At 37.6% G+C, this 17,200-nt stretch overlaps 1 protein-coding gene across 2 annotated transcripts in view; it reads right to left on the bottom strand.

Moving 5' to 3' along the window:
• The window catches only part of PDSS2 (decaprenyl diphosphate synthase subunit 2), a 113,954-nt gene that overhangs the window by 67,059 nt on the left and 29,695 nt on the right, over window positions 1-17,200 (bottom strand). The window contains exon 1 of one of the 2 annotated variants that reach the window (XM_040059625.2): window positions 2,012-2,162. The exons of the other annotated variant lie outside the window; for it this stretch is intronic. Coding sequence (XP_039915559.1) covers window positions 2,012-2,043 — 32 coding nt within the window. The 5' untranslated portion in view covers window positions 2,044-2,162. Of the gene's footprint in view, window positions 1-2,011; window positions 2,163-17,200 lie in introns of those variants that run through there. 2 annotated transcript variants of the gene reach the window in all.

Genomic DNA, 17,200 nt, shown 5'->3' with positions numbered 1-17,200 from the left:
TGTCAAGTGACCGGATGTTACAAAAGTAGACATAAAAAGTGTTCATCACAGGAACATGGAGCACTGGCCTTTAAATAAACCACTGCCTAGACAGACACTAGAAGTGAAGCACTTTTACCTGATTGAGACTAGGTGATGAACAGAAGATTACCTGTGTTGAAAATATTCAGTCTGCAGCAATAGCAAAAGCAAGCGTTATGGGATGTTCAGGTGTTTGCAGCACCACTAGCAATGAATACCTTACATTCTTAGCAGAAAACTGTTAATGAAAAGTGCAGCTGTGGGTGGGGGGAGGAAGAACAGAACATAAAAATCAAGTAATAAGGGGCAATATGTCTATCATTGCTACACCTAATCATACAGCCTCTACGTTACATATGGTTTGGATGTAATTTTAGACAGGATTTTCTATGAATTACCAAACCGGTAGTCAAAGTTTAACTCCATTTTCAAAACATGTTGTGTTACTGACATGTAACATATCCACACTAAAGCAAACCGCATTAGACTTGAAACAAATAAAGCCTCCGGTGATCATGCTTTAGACACTAGAAACTGCTGCAGCTACTTGACATGGCTTCAGGGGTCACATTCACAATCTGAATTAAGCTCCCCAGAGATGGCCTGCACAAGTAACAGCAACACAAAAGTCTTCCAGATGGTGCAATTAGTCTTGATGGGTATGTGGCAGGAGACAGGTGCCTCCAGGGAAAAAAGTGAACTAAAAGCAACCCAAGTGAAATTGCGCACACAAAAAAAGATACATCAAGCTGACACTCTTTTGGAAAACCTCTGCTGAACAACACAAGCGCACGCATAGGGTACCCAAAAAAACCCCCCCTCAGTCATTAGCACGATTTTGCTTCCTCTTAAGTTCGCAGGCTGGGGATCTGCGAATGACATACTTCGTCCTCGAGGGACTGCATATCAGAAAAAGGTAAGAAAGTCGAACACTTCCACGATTCCGTTTTGGAATTCAGAATTTGGGGGAAGGAAAGGCATTTACTCTAGGTATTATGCGCGTGACAGAGTAACCCAGTTGAAAACTGGCAGATCCACAGCTTTAAATACCGCACAGTGTCCACAAAATAAAATTTTAAAAAATTTAAAAAAAAATTTAAAAAAATAATAAATAAATTTTAAAAACCCCACAACCAACCGGCCGGCTCCGACACACGCGCGGTGTGACACTGCACTGGCACAAGCGCCTCACACCACCCACTCAGGCAGCGACACCGGCTAATAGCTAATGCGCTGCAGATGACACCTCCCGCTACCGGGTCCGTCTGCCGCACGGAATACACCAGGCAAACATTCCACTCAGGGCTTTCTGCGCCGCTCCGCACGTGCAGGCATTGCAGGAGGATTTTAACCTCCAAGAGCCTCCTCAGGTTTAACTCCATCCGTCATTTACACCTCTGTTAAAATAAAAAGCCGCTATGCACTGCAAGCGTCATTTGTATTTAAATATTTAAATACCACAAAGATTTTTAACTCATTTGCATGAGAAGAAACCACGTTCTTCGCACCTTTTTTTTTTTTTTTTATTATATTAAACTGCGAATTTAAGCAATAGAGAGGAAACATGGCAACTCTAACAGTTACTGTAAGGAAGAGCTGAACATAGGGGTAATTTCACGGTATCGAAAGGCAGCAAAAAAAAATCACTTCACGGGCAACTGTAAAGCAAACTGACTCTTCAAGCGGGTGTAGAAGAGACCATACTCAGGGGTACCAGTGCTAATTCAAATTTAATTATGAAGAATGCAGAACCAATTTCCCAACAAAACTGACGTGATAAGGTGTTTTTGGAGGGACAAAAAGGGGTTTAGATAAACGTTGCTGGTATTTCCCAAATGTTCTGCTTATGAGCCACGCAAGCAGGAGCTGTGGGGCTCGCAGCCCTTCATCAGTTACCCCACAGGGTAACTGGGCAGCCCCACCCAGGCGTGTCTGGTGGCCACAGGACTGCTGGTAGGGGCTGAAGTGGACAGATTGCTGTCCTCCTCACCTCCTCTGATGTTTTTCATCCTTCCTTTCCATGCATTCTGTTGAAGGTGTCTCACTGACAAGATCAATCGTTTCGTTTCAGGCCGGACACAAGCCCCATGTAGTTAACAAGAGAAAGAAAAACAGAGAGGAATTCCATTCCTCTACCTTTCCTGTTCAGCTGTCAAACAAAAGGAGGAGGAAAAAATGATCTGTTCACACAGCTCTAATAAAAAGCAGCTGGGAAAGTCTATCACACAACCAAAATCAATTACACTGATAAAGAAGATTTATAAGCACAGGATAGTGTCATTGAAAGCCCAGGCTGGTTTTAGGCTAAATTACAAACTGTTCTGAAAAGGAAAACCCTCAATTCAAACTGACAATCCCAGATGTGACAATATAAACAGAGTTTTCAGTCTGTAACATCTCAGGAAAGTACCTTCCATTTTGCTCAATATAAAAGGGTTATTAAGATGCACTCATAGTTACAGGCGCAGGCACATTTTAAAAATAACACAACCCATTTTTTTGAAATTAATTATAACAGACAATTCTAAATCTATCACTAGAGGTAAGGCATGGAGCTACTTGGCAAGATTCTTGGCTTCCTTATTAGAAATGTAAGAAATACCAGCCTCAGGGCTTTTATCCAATTTGCTTTATTAATGACTTGTCAGAAGTAAATAAGAGAAAACTCTCTGACATACTCATTTTTTAAATGGATGTTAAACCACTGTATTATTGATGTCCATATCTGAATCACAGGATTCACCATCTGACCACATGATCACACTCAAACATGCATACATTTAAATACTGAGAGCATTCAAAGTTATACATTTGGTATATGCTAACAGCAATCTACAGCAACTTGTTTTCACTTGCTACTCAAGTTTCAAGTATTTATTAAATATCCTTCTGCATATCTCTCCAGGAGACATTAAAAATCCTGGCTCATTCCAACTTCCACAGCCAGATCTGTAGAGGAGAATTAGCCTTGTCATGACATGTGCTTTGAGCATGATTCAGAAGGGGAGAGGAGACAAACTTACTTCACATGGAGAGAACAGAATTAAAAAATGGGATTCAAATTAAATACACAGCTGACAGGAAATGACAGAAGGGGGGATGCTCTGCAACCCACATGCCACCTCAACTCAAAAGCCTGCAGAGGCTGCAGATGAGAATGTTTGATTTAGAAACTTATTCTTGGATTTGGACAACTAAACATCTCTTTGCATATGGAAAATGAGTATTGAGGTTTGGGAATTTTCCTTACCTGAAAAACAAGCTTGTGGAAAATGGGATGGGGCTCATCACCATTATGTAAGTGCCTGGTAATTAAAGGGTTCATTCAGTAAGGGCAAACTTGTGTAATGAGTCACACCAGGCTTGGAGGAATTGATGCTCCTGTCCCACTGTGCAGGAATATGCTCCTAAACCAGGTTACAAGGGAGTCTTTAACAGCCCCCCTGCTCCACCTGTGTCTGAGAAATAACAGATCTCACCCCATGAGCTTTGTGAAGCCAATCACAAAGAAACACAAGATTTCACAGACAAAACGCCAAACAAAACTCTGGTGTGAAGAAGACGAGGACCTGTCCCTGCATTACCTTTCCATCCAAAGGCAAAAAAAAAATTTAAAAGGTAATTTAGAAGTGTGGCTTTCATTTATGACACAAAGAAACTTTTTAATAACTTCAACCATTATGTGGTGTGATGCTTGGAGATTTAAAAGTAGGCCAAAACAGTACCTTGGTTGTGTGCAAAACAAGAATGCTTGTGGTCCAGTGAGGAAGTATTTGCCTGAAATTTATGGGTTCATAGCTACATTATCTACAGGCAGAATCACTGAAAAACTAATACAGAAAATGTTGTATCTGTGCTTTCACTTGGCTGCTCTTAGACTTAGGAGTACTTGGGAGTGAATTACAACCAAGGTCTTCAGTAAAAAAAAGGCCTTAAAATTCTCAGTTCCACAAAAACTGCAGCAGTTTTTGGGATGCAAAGAACTGTATAAATTTGGGTACCTTTTCTTCCATTTATGAAGTCTCAGACATCTACTCGGCTGGAGAAAGTGACTAAAGATCATTTAAAATACAGCTTGTACAAAATTCAGGTGCTCAACAGTCCCAGAAATCCATATAAAGTATGCCTTTAAAATATTAAATATATTTTTCACAAAGTGAACAGAAACAAAAATGATCTTCGTTGCTTTATGAAGGATTGCAAAAGTGCAGAAAGCTCCTAGAAGAAAACTCCCAAGGTCCTTTCCAACCCAAGTGGAACTTTAGTAACTATCCCAAATATTGCACTACTTTCGAGAAGAAAATTCCAACAACTTCTAAAACACAGCAATGATTACAAAAGATGGAGCCTTCCAGGAAACTCTAAAAGTCAGAAGGTTAAATAAAAGTGTGGAGATTCAAACAGGCAAGATCCCACAAACCCCAAATCTTATTCTTAAGTTTAAGAAACTACAGGTTTTTGATCAGGCACAAAAAAAAACCAAACAAACAAAAAAAACCCCAAAAAACACACACACCAAAACAACAACAACAACAAAACAAAACAAACCCCCTAAAAAAAACCAACTCGGCCATGGCAACTTGGAGTTAATTGTAAGTGAGCACTTGTAGCTCCTAGAAATCAATACAGGGTTCGAATTCTTGAAATAAAAAACCACAAAGTTTCCCCTGGAGTCTGTAGAACCCTATTTAGACACTTCTATCAGTCTACCATTGAGTGCTACTAGGTTTATTTGATTTCCCAAAAAGGCAGAGGTTATTTGAATCATTCCCCCACGAAGATCAGATACAGAAATGCATATTATTTTCAGGGGGTTTGATGCACTTATTTCCTTTAGGGTAGGATATTCCCAAAGATCAATGGGAGGAGTTACTTTTAGAAACAGAATCCATAAACAAAGAAATAAAACCAATCAACTAAAAAATCCAAACCAAACAAAAACCAGCCAAAACCCAACAAACAAAAAACTGCAACATCCACAAAAAAGCCCACACTTTAACAACTCCCATTTTTCTGCAAAATTTATGACCAGATGAAGACAAAGAGGAAAAAAGATTTGCTTGGTGAGAAGAAGAAAACCAAATGCACAGGAACAGTTGTACACTTAAGTTTGAAAAAGGCTGTTTTGAGGTTGCATAGTCATCTAAGATCTGAAAAATACTATGGACACTGCAAAAACCACATGGTAAAAATAAAAGGCAGCTATAATCAGACATTTGTCTCAGACATTGACTATTCACTTAAAAAAAAAAAAATTACTACTATTATTAGTTTAAGTAACTCTGCCCTCCACCCATGAGATCCTATGAGGGCTAGAGGCAGAGCAAAAAGGACCACTTTAAGGATGACAATAAAGGCACCACACAGGAAACAAACCACCAAAATGTATTTTTAAACCAGCTGCCAGTCTCCACTGTTTTTCCTGGTCAGCGACTTCATTTGGAATGTGATGTAGATAGCAGGCAAGCTAAGATCAAAAAATGCAGTTAGTATCTGAGTGCAATTACTTTGACGAGGAGTAGCTTGCAGGTCTGGCTGCCTTATTTTTCTGACCACAAATACTTAGACAGAAGCCTAAATTTTGTGTGTCTGATTTCTCCATCAATATTCGCTTTATTTAAACTTCGTGGGAGGTCTAACACCCCCACTGCCAACCAGTATCAACAGGTGGACTCAAGCACAAGACTACTTTTCTAGGAACAGACTCTCTCAGATGCAGGAATAATCTGCTAAGTGAAAGGAGTAAAAATATTTTGGAAGAGTTCAGTGAATGACAGAAAGATGATTAGCTTCAGAAGGCTAATGAATTCAGACACCTCTGGAGGTCCAGTGTCACTTCAGCAATATTGTAATTGTAGACCTGTCATAAAAATGCATTTTGCATTAAATAAACTTTACTAGGAAAATGTAACAATGAAAAAGGTCAACTCTGGGCCATTATCTCAGACTGCAAATGCTCACAGCGTGTTTTACAAATGGATGAAACATAAAAAGGCAAAAATGTTAGGTTATGTATTACCACGACAGAATGATATAAAAAGTTCTTTTAACCTTCCATACTGAGTAAGATTTCTAGATAACAACTTCACTGATTTTCAGCATTACTCAGATGAACTAACTACAAATATTTCTTCCCTAAAAACACTGAAGGCTCTTTACTAGTAGTGAGAAAGAGGTTCCAAATTTTGTGCTTCAATAGACTGTTCTCCCTTCAACTAGCTCAAGCCAAATATATGCCAAGAGCACCATAAACAAAAAGCTTTCTTCTAGATAGAAACAGAAGTTAAGTGGTTGAAACCCAATCGACAGCATTACTCCAAATGCAGCACCTCTACAGCATCACTGTCTAGTAGAGTTAGGTGGTTATATACAGCTGAAGCCTTTTGTAAGCCAGTGGGGGGAAAAGCACCTTAAAACATAGTGGATGATTAGCACAAAGTGCAAGGCAGCCATATGAACATACGGTCTCAAACGAAAAAAAAAAAAAAAAATTACTCCCAGATTCTATGACAAATGTATATAATTCTAAATACTATACCTGAGGGTTTTTCAATAGTTCCAAATAATCAAAGCAAAATTAAAAAAAAAAAAAAAATTCAAGCCAAAAGTGGAGACCAGAGACACACTTAGACTGTAACTCTTAACAGGATTATCTTCATTTGCTGTTTTTGTCTAGATTTCTGATTCTAGAGAGTCCTTCATTTTTCAGTGAGACCCCAATGACCAACTCTGATAATTGAGATGAATCTGGGTTTTTACTTCGTTTAAGGAGTATTTTCAATGTGACCTCCACCCAAATTCCATATTTGTCACACCACTGTGTCAATATCACAACTGGGCTTGTTCATCTGAACTAAAATCCCTCATTTTACAAAGATCAACCTAAAACCCAAAAAGTATCTGTCACCTTTTTGTGGATGATTGCTAAGCATCAAATAAGCTCATTAAGTTACCAGCAGCGTGCTTTAAATTTCTCAAGTCCTGAACAAAGATACAGCGCAAAAATACTGGAAGTATTTTTCAGCAAAACAGCTGTTAGGAAATACAAATCATTAGAAAACTTTAGATATTTTCTAATCCGCCCCCCCCCCCCCCCGAAAATACACGACTTTAGAAGGCCTGAGATTTTAAGCAAACACTGGTGGTTTTGGAAATGCTGGTTTCCATGGCAACCAGTAAGGTCTTCTTTATATAGCATTATAAACAGATGGTAAAGACCGGTCATGTTTGCTTCTTTGCCAACATATCAATAGAACTGCTGTACTACTCTATCTCTTGTATTAGAGTTATTAAGTAACTTGGGTATTTGAGCAAGAAAATCTACAAATCAGACTTGCTCAACTAGTATGGGTTTTTTCCATAAACACATGAAGATTCTCAACAGTAAAGTCACTGTAGTCTATATAGGCAGATTTCTTTGGCAAAGCTTTTTATAAATGTTTTCTCAGCACTTGCCATGTAGGGTACATTACTACCACAAATATGAATCTGGCAGGGATTAAAATAATGAATTCAAACAAGAAATAGAAATATGTTTACATCCACTGGTGTTAAAATGTACTTAAGAATTGTTGTATTGCATTAGGAATTATTCAGAGAAGACATAGTGAACTGTAAACTCATCTTCATTATGTCATAATAAGCAGAGGTTATTCTTGCAGCTGATTTGTAAAAGAAAGAAAATTTCTTTGCATTTAAATCTTTCCGTTATAGCCACAGCACACGACATACAAATGACTTCTTTTCCACAGATGGTTGGTAGTATCAAGAGAATTGATTTGGTACAACATTCAATTTGGTACCTCTCTGGAAAAGTCTGAAGTAGCAACTCCTGGCAGTGCAAGCTAGCATAGATTTTTGCTAGAGAATTCAGCAGATTCCTCCATTTAATACATTTCATGCCAAAAATGAGGGGAAAAAGAAGAAAGTGAAGGTAGAAGCAGAACTGGCACCTGGTTTTGATCACATATTTCAGATCCAACTATCCCCCTGTATTCTAACAAGATTAGAAATTATTTCGTTATCAAAATACTCTAAAAATATCAGTATTTCTAACCCAACTTCCACTGAAATTTGTGTCCTTTTCATGAGGGCTGGCACATAAATTGTCTATTGCTTATTTTTGTTAACTACTTTGTGGGAACTTCGTGGTTTGGTGGGTTTTTCTCACTGAACAGCAGCATCTCAAGGACAAATGTAGTATCTAAAAACTTATCTTTATAGCAAGTACAAATTTCCAGGTCCACTCCTATCCAATCTGCTCCCAATATCACACCACTTATCACTAATAAGCGAGATTAAAAAAAATCACCGCGCAACCCAAAGTTCTCAAAACCCACTCCACCTCATAAAACAACCAATAATACATTTTGGAAATGTGTGAACTACTAAAGATGTGAATATGTTTGGCAAAGATCAAGAGGATAACAAGCATTCAGTATGCACAGAGAAGCCAGAAATGTGCTAGGGTATGGATGGGAAGTCTTCCTGCACGTCAAATGAGACCGATTTAAGCAACAAGTTCTAGAGATAGATAATCACACACAATTTTTGTGTTGGTAGTTGTACGTTTTTCTGTTTGGTATCAGGCAAATACACAAATACAATCTAACACCAAAATACCAAGAGTTTCCAACAGTGCTTAAACTGTAGATAACTAACACTACTTAGCATAAAATTCCGAGGGTGGGTTGGTTGCACAGCCTGTTCAGAAGCACACATTCAGATGACAGGAAGTCCCTATTCTTATCTACGTCTTCAAGGATCAATCCACTGGCCACTGCCATGGTCAACATTCCAGCCATCCCAATACACTTTTATAATTTTAGGATACTGCTGCTCACCATTTCCATGTTCCATGTGATTTAGCTTCATAAAACATAAATCTAGTTTGATTTTTGGTGTATAAACTTGGTCCATAGCAGGTGAATGAGGATAAGGTTAGGGAACTTTTAAACAAGTTAGATGTGCATCCACAAGTGCTGAAGAAACTACCCAACATTATTGCCAGGTCACTCCACAATCTTTAAAAAGTCATGGTAATCAGGGGAGGTTCCCATGGACTGGAAGAAAGCATCACTCCTATGTTCAAGAAGGGCAAGAAAGAAGCTGGAAATCTACAAAGACAGTACACAGGTAAGGTAAAACCTTTAACTAGTGTTCCAAATGAATCAGGTTATAATTTAACAGAGCCCTTTTAAAAGAGGTGGCAGTGCAGAACAAGCACTGTGTAAAGGACCTGACCTTAAGTTTAGCAAGTGTATGGAACAGCACTAAATTCAGAATGGGGTGGGGAGTTTGGAAAGGCCAAACCATGTTTTTATCACTCAAAAAGACTGCAAGTTTCCCCTGTAACACGAGACAACTTGGTCCTCACACCGACTGCTTTATTTGTGTCGGACATGATACAAAAAGATGGGTCCCAAGTCCAAGACAGAACACCAGGACAAAGAAAGGGAGTTGCTTTACCGTAAGTTGCGAACTTGTACAGGAAAGGTGTTAGTGGTACTGACCACCCCAGTTTCTCCTAGACTGCATGATGCCAGAGTCTCGAACCCAAGTTAAGAAACCCAAGTGTGTAGGAATATCTGGAGTCCATGAGAAAAGACTGGCAAGAGGAACTAGTGCTGGAACGTGAAGCAGGAACCTAATTTCTCCCCACAACTCCCAACGATTTTGACAGCATGGCAAACAAGTATAAGGCAGCACTGCTAACAGAGGTGTAAAAAGAGCCACTCTTGAACTGCCAAAAGAGAACACCTTACTGAAATGTCATTCTTGGAGTACAAGCAAAAATGAGAAGAAAAAACAAAAAATGGATGCCATGCCATCCTTTATCAACTTGCTTCGAAGAAGCAAATCTATCACTTCAGGTACCTACAGTACAAGGAAAACTGTTATTCGCTATACATGTCAGGCAGCCTTGGGAAAAACCTCCAAGTAACCATTGTAATAAGAGAGGTGAAAATAAAGGAATCTTCTTTAGGTAATCTGAATAATAAAGATTTTCCAAGGTCCACCACCTAGGAAAAGCTAGAGAGCCCAAGGTGAAACTGCCAGAAGCAAAACTGTCCCAGAATTAAGAGTCATGAGAAAGGAAATTTAAGTCAGAGATCTGATCCTGCCTCCAAGAGATACAGAAAAAAAATAAAAATGAACTGGCAGGTTCTGACAAAGGAATACAGTACTGATATTAAACATTTACTGAGACAAAGTGCAATGGGAGAGAGGAGAGAGAAACCCGAGACATGCACAAAAATAACTATTTTTTTTTTTTACATTTAGTTTACATGTGGGTTTTTTATTATTGCGTAGATTATCCAGGTATTTTACCCCAACCTGGCACACATCTTGGCATGTAGCTCACAACAGTAATAGTTCCTGCAGAGAGTAACTCAGAATAGCACCTGCATTTTCAGCAGTAGCTTAAACAAATCTTAAATGACGATAGAATTTGTTACATGAAAAATGTCAACTCAAACTGCTATAGAAGTCCATTTTATTTTGAAGAGTATCTATTTATTTACAGATGTAAAAGCATCTTTATGCTTAGTATTAATAATCTTAACTCTTAGAATCTTAAATCTCAAAAGATTTCTAATTTTTCTGGAATGAAGATCAACAAAATGCTGCTTTCAGTCATGTAATGTAATATTATCCAAACCAACAACACCCTACCAACAAAAGAAAACAAATCTTCTGGAAGTAATTCTGTATGTATTTTACATATTCTTTAGTTATACTAAAAGCACACTGTTATTATTGTCAATGGCAAAAGGCATCCATGTAAAGCTATAACTCACTTGAAACTGTGACAATTCCCAGGCTTTTTATTCTCCTGGGTGTACTGACATTTCAAGGGGAAAAAAAAGAGCAAATACAAGGATGGAAAAAAAGAGACAATGATTTCCAGCGTCCCATTATTTTATCTTTTCGTTTTCTAGTTATATAAGTCACCTCTGGAATGAAATACAAATACTCTTTCATGACGACTTCTTGCAATATTCTCAAAAAATTAAAGCAGAGCCTTAAAATAAAAAGAAGTTAAAAGGGGGTTCAGATAAATCACCACCACCCTATGAAAAACCAGAAGTGTTCCAAAAAACCTGTAAAGAACTGTGGCACAGATCTGGCAGATCTCATCTGAGGAAAAAATTACACAAATGTCAGATTTCAGTATCTTTTTTAAACTTCCACCCCATATTTATCAGGTACTATGAAACAGTTTTTCCCAAATGATACTTTGTCAATATTAATAGAGTGCTGACTTGCAGAAACAAGTTAACAAGTTACCTGTTAAAATCGGTTTTTCCTCCTCCAGTTTTCCATCTAATGCTTTAGCTAAATACCAACTATGCCTGACCTCCCTTAGTTCACATGAGACCATGGAAAAGAAAACAAAATCCAATATACACATTGCCCCATGTGCTGTGACTTGATCAATCACCACAACGATGCTAATGACATTCTGCTTATGACCTGCAACTACAAATGTTCCTGTAAGTAAACATGAATGAATTTAACAGAACTACCATCTGTGCACAACCACACAGCCTTGAAACTCCTGCTTCAATTTCTACATCATTCTATAAGATTTCAGCAACAGCCATTTTGTGCTTACACATAAAATAATTTGCTTGAGTTTACACTTGATATGATGAATGAAAACCTTCTATACATAATTTCAGTCGGGGGGGGGGAAAAAAAACAACCCACCACCACCAAAAAAAAAAAAAAAAAACCACCACCACCACCACCAACAATAACAAACAAAAAAACCCCAAACAAACCAAAAAAAAACCACAAAAAAACCCCACACCATTGATTGCATGCTCAAAGTTTTAAATTTATGATGGGTGCCAGCCTGTTCCATTCTTCTACTTGGCTATCCTTCGCCAAAACAATATCATGCATTCAAATAAAATTTTCTTAGTACTACACTTCTTGCAATAGTGCTGTTTATTAGCTCTAATGTGTAGATGCCTAATTACTGAGTTTCATTTACAACACAAACATCAGGGCAAATACTTCCGAAGAAAATATATTTCATACACTTGACTTTTAAAAATACTATACTTTTTAAAAATTAAGAGAGGGAGCATGACAAAAGTGGTAAAAACCTTTCTTTTGTTCTGTTACCTTACATCTGAAGGACAGAACTTAACTTTGGACCATAGCTAAAGAACTTCTAGCAAAGTTGCTAAGCTTTCACCACAAATCCAATAGTCCAGTTATATCTTTCCTGCAGTTTGCTGGCAAGTTCTTGAGTATGGTAACTGTGTTCCCTACCATGCCAACAGCGGGATACATTTTAATACTTTTGAGGAACCATATGCACTTTCCTTGGGATACGTTAGCACAAGAAAAAATGAAAAAGGTCGTTCTCATAAGTGAGCCTAATTTGCACATACAAGCTTGCAGCCAAGGAATATGTTTGTGTGCTACAACATTTTTTCCCCCATTCCACTAAACATTTTTTTTTCTTTACTCAAGCGCACTTCATCTGTGATTTCAATTTGCCATTGAAAAAAGCGTATGTAAGATGAGCTGCAAAATTACAGGATCGTAAATTTAAATGTCAAAATGTAAATGAAAAATGAACAGATATCCAAGAAGCATGCCACTGTGCCACTGGAATTATACAGAGCTCTATAAAAAAGAAACCCTAATCCAGTACCGCTACCATTATAACATACAGCGCTCTCAACAATTTTCTTTGCATATCAACTTTGCTTTTGCTAGTTGGCAAATACTGCTTTTTAGCATTGTTAGATGCCAGTCCAAAAAAAATCTCAGAGATCTCATTTCCTCTCCTCACCAGACTCGGATGTAGACAGCTAGGATGCTAGAACCTTTCAGTGCCTCTAGGTCTGTGCTCAGACATCTCCATCCTGCCGAAGAGGCCAGCCACAGCGGATCCTGAGGTTTCTAAAATGAAATGTGATTAGTATTTTGTGGGGAAGTATGAGTGATCAAAAATAAAGAATAGGCAGAAAACTAAGATATTAAATTCTCCACTAAAGCCCAGTATCTGTTTCTCTGCTTTATTGTATTTTCACTACTCATTCCTCTAGGAAAAAAAAAAAAAAAAAAAAAAAAAAAAAAAAAAAAAAAAAAAAGTCCTTCCTTTCACGATAAACTTCTGCAGAGACATGCAAGCCTGCTGTGAGGAAACTGAAAACACTTTTACTTCATTGAAGAATTAGGAACTGTAAAAAAAAATCTCCAGACACAATGAACAGTCTGACCTAGAGCAAGATATAATTCACAAAAGTGTCTGTATATTCACTTTTGCACCTCTACATTCTTTAACACCCGAGCCTCTGGAGAGGTGCTTATGTGGAAAGACAAGTGTGGATCAACAGCTTCCTGCCACAAACATTATTCAGTCTCTCAGAAGGTAAAAAACACTGTTTTCTATAACCCAGATAATTCTTTAGATACACCTGCAAAAGTCAGAGATAAAAAAAAGGCTATTCACTATATATCGAGGCTTAGCCTGACTTTTCTGTATAGCCAGCAAGGCAAGCTTTTGGTTCAACCCCAACACTCCAAAAGTACCTTAGTACAACTTTAATGTGAGGCTGATAACACCACCGCAAACTTTATTCCAGATTTCACAATTGCCATCCTTCTTAACTTTCCCAAAATTTACAAATTCAAAGAACAAACTGGTTCTTTGCACACATGTTCACTCCAAATGGTCTCCACTCCCAAAGTAAAATTATGAGAGCTTTGTTGTGTCAGCAGACCAGAGGCCAGGCTTTTAGTAGCAAGCCACAAAGCAAAAAAAAAAAAAAAAAAAAAAAAAAAAAAAAAAAAAAAAAGCAAACCAAACCTCCATTCCTGAAACCTTAAAATCTTGAAATCAGACTAGTCAGGTCTCCTACTCTTTCAGGACTGGAGCAAGACAATGAAGCAGATAAAAATCAAATGACCCTGCAGGCCAATGGTAGGGTTTGCACACTTTTGCAAGACCAACATCCTCACTCCAGAGATAGACTTCTGCCAAGTAGTGCTACAGAACAGAATGATAGTACCCTGGTGACGCTTTTCAATAAGCAGGATAACTCCTAACAACAACATCTTTGGAGAGAGTCACAGTTTTGCCCATCTTGGACAGAGAACAAACTTCAATCTACTGACACCTATCACAGAGAAGACTATGTGCTTACTTTAACTCACACAGAGCGAATATACAGAGAATTATATCCTTAAGCAAAAATATTTCACGTTCTCAACCACCACAAACACATACAGAATCATCCACTGCTTTGAAAACAAAGGGCACTAAGTGCTAACTAAATTTAAGGACAACAATAGTTACTAGTTATATTCACTGAGCAGAACTTAGAATCAAATTAAAGTGTGTAGTCTTTAAGTAATCCGATTCTTGCTCTAGACTTAATAACTGCAAATGAAAATTCAACTGTCAAGGGTGCATCTGACAGCTATAGGTAAGTCAGTTATCTGAAAATAAGAACTCGCAAATGTTAATAGACTGCATAGAAAATGTCAATCCTGGTACAAACTCTCAACAAGTAAATTTTAATTAACTCCCCTTATTGACCTTCTTAGAACTGACTCCACAGAGCCTATCTTTTGATAAAAGAACAAAAGCAGTATATTCGTCCTTCATATCAGACAGAAATTAAATGCCTGTGTTAAGAGGAAATTTCTAATGCCATCTAGAGACTCAAATGACAATGTCCTGATTTAATGTACATGCTTCTTCCAGGCAACGGAAGAGAGGACATGCTAATTCCTGGTGTGTTACATCTGCTAATTTTAATGTAAAATTGGCTAAAATATATTGCCCTCAACCTGAGTTACAGTGTATTTTCATGCATTAGAACAAGCTCTATTTCCAAGACTTCCTGTTAATATAAGCCAAATATTCCACCATCTTTAACCTGTACTTGCAAATATCATGAGTGACAATGATTTTATAGAAATGGTGTTCCAATCTTGTCAGGTCTATAATACTTGCAGCAGCACGAGAACCACAAAATTTTAAAATATTCTTTCTGTAAAATAATGCAAGAAGCATATGACAGCATTTATATTATAACATCTAAATATGGAACATTTCAATTCTTTTTTGTCAGTCATAATCCTGCATGAAATTTACCACACACATCTTCAAAATCCATAAAAACAAAGACTTTGGAATTTGTAACACTTTGAGTTCACTCTGAAGCAAAGGAGCATTTGAGACAGCACATCAAGCAGAAAATTCAAATGAGCTGGTATAAATGACAAGTAACATACATAATATGCAATTCCAGGTATATTCAGAGTCATCAAAATGTCAGACTCTGATGACTTAAATTACTTCAATTGAACAATTTATAAAACAGCACAAAGTCTTTCTTTTTACATAATCTCCCTTTTTCATCATATAGAAATTATGTAGTATTTTTGTATCTACACAGACTATGCTTGTTATATTCAAATATAATAGTAGCCATGAACATAAACACTTAGAATAGAATTTTACTCTTGCCCTATATTCTGTTTTTAAAACCACTGTAGTAAATATACAGCATGATAATGCAAAAATAACTCATCTTGGGACTTAAATTCTTCCTTTGAGTCAATAATCTTCTACTAATTTCACATGAAAAACCGTTTATAGTGATACTAGCTTTCCAGTTTTAGGCTGAAGTGCTTGCGACAGTCTCCTGGAATTCTCTCTTTTTAAGGAAGTTTTCCATGTAACTTGTGAGATGAGCAGAGACAGGAACAAATACTCCCTTGCTAACCTTGTATTTCCTTCCAAATTTGCAGAGACAGTAGCTGCATCCTGTAACTCTAATGGAGTGATGAAGCCTGTATGGTTGTACTTCTTTGCAGGACTGATATAGCTAAAGGATAAAGTACCATTAACGAAAGAAAATGAGTTGTTTCCTCAAACTGCAAGGACTTGGTGCTTCTGGTACACTTTCTTGTTCTTGGGGATCTGCTACAATCCTATTGTTAGTCTGCAGCTAAAAAGAATACCAAAAACATTTGTTGCACTCTATTCTTTCATCTAAGAAGGTAGCATGACTATTCCAAGAATTTGTACAGTTTCACAAGCACAACATCAGCAACTCCTGAATGTTGAAGGTCCAATCAGGAATCTTACTACTTACTCATATTAAAAAAAAAAAAAAAAAAAAAAAAAAAAAAAAAAAAAAAAAAAAAATCACACGGAATTTTTCTGAATGGTAAAGATAGAGAGAAAGGGAGAAGAAAGACTTATTTAACTGCGCATCAACAGGATACTGTTCTTGTAAATAAGATGTAGTAAAGCACACAGCAACTCAGATCTTGCCGAACACAATCTGAATTTCTTTCCTGCCTCTAGGAAAGTGCCTTTTATAAGCAAGGGTTATGAATATCCAAGGATGTTACAAGCCACTGCAGGTCAGTGATCAGCAATCCCATTTCTGTGCAAAATAATTAAAATGCTAGTGATGGGCAGGAAGCAAGTGTGTTCTTAAGCCCCACTGGTGATGTGGGATGCCACCATCCACACCAAGGAATCAGGCAAAGAGATTTTAAAGAGAGTTTTGTTTTTTTTTTTTAAGGGGACCAAAACATCCATTACACATAGGCACAGCTGATGTTTCAATGGCTTTCCTCCTGAACCCTATTCACAGAATTCTCTATTCATCAGAGCTTCTTATACTGGAACATATACAGAAAGGATTAATTCAGTTAGGCATAGGGAACTACACACCACATCCTGAGCATCATCGGGCATCAACTGAAAAAATGACAACTGTTTTCTCTTACAAGAAAATGGAGTAAATTGAAAGATGAAGTTTACCACCAATAGCTAAAGAGCAGCAATACAAAACATTTGCTGCCCCAGGAAAAATGTTCAGCAAGCTGGCCTGCAAAGTGTTATCACAGTAACTTGCTCTCCATATCAGTATAGCAGTGGCAGCATCAGTTTTGACTTTTCCTTTCCCAGGGCTACAAAGAATCACAAAGGCAAGACATTCACAAGATGCTGCTTTGGGGACCACAGCTACAGGTCTTTAAACTACTACATGTCTGCATGCTAGAGGCAAACACCACTTTAGAGAGCAATTTTAAATAATTGGTCTGTTCAGCAAGGACCAGAATTGGTCTAGAATAAAACCACTTTTATTCTGTAAGAGAATACCCTACTCTATACCCTACTCCA

Source organism: Hirundo rustica, chromosome 3 (assembly GCF_015227805.2).
Source record: "Hirundo rustica isolate bHirRus1 chromosome 3, bHirRus1.pri.v3, whole genome shotgun sequence".
NCBI classification, from domain to species: Eukaryota; Metazoa; Chordata; class Aves; order Passeriformes; family Hirundinidae; genus Hirundo; species Hirundo rustica.
This window is presented reverse-complemented; position numbering and strand designations above follow the sequence as displayed.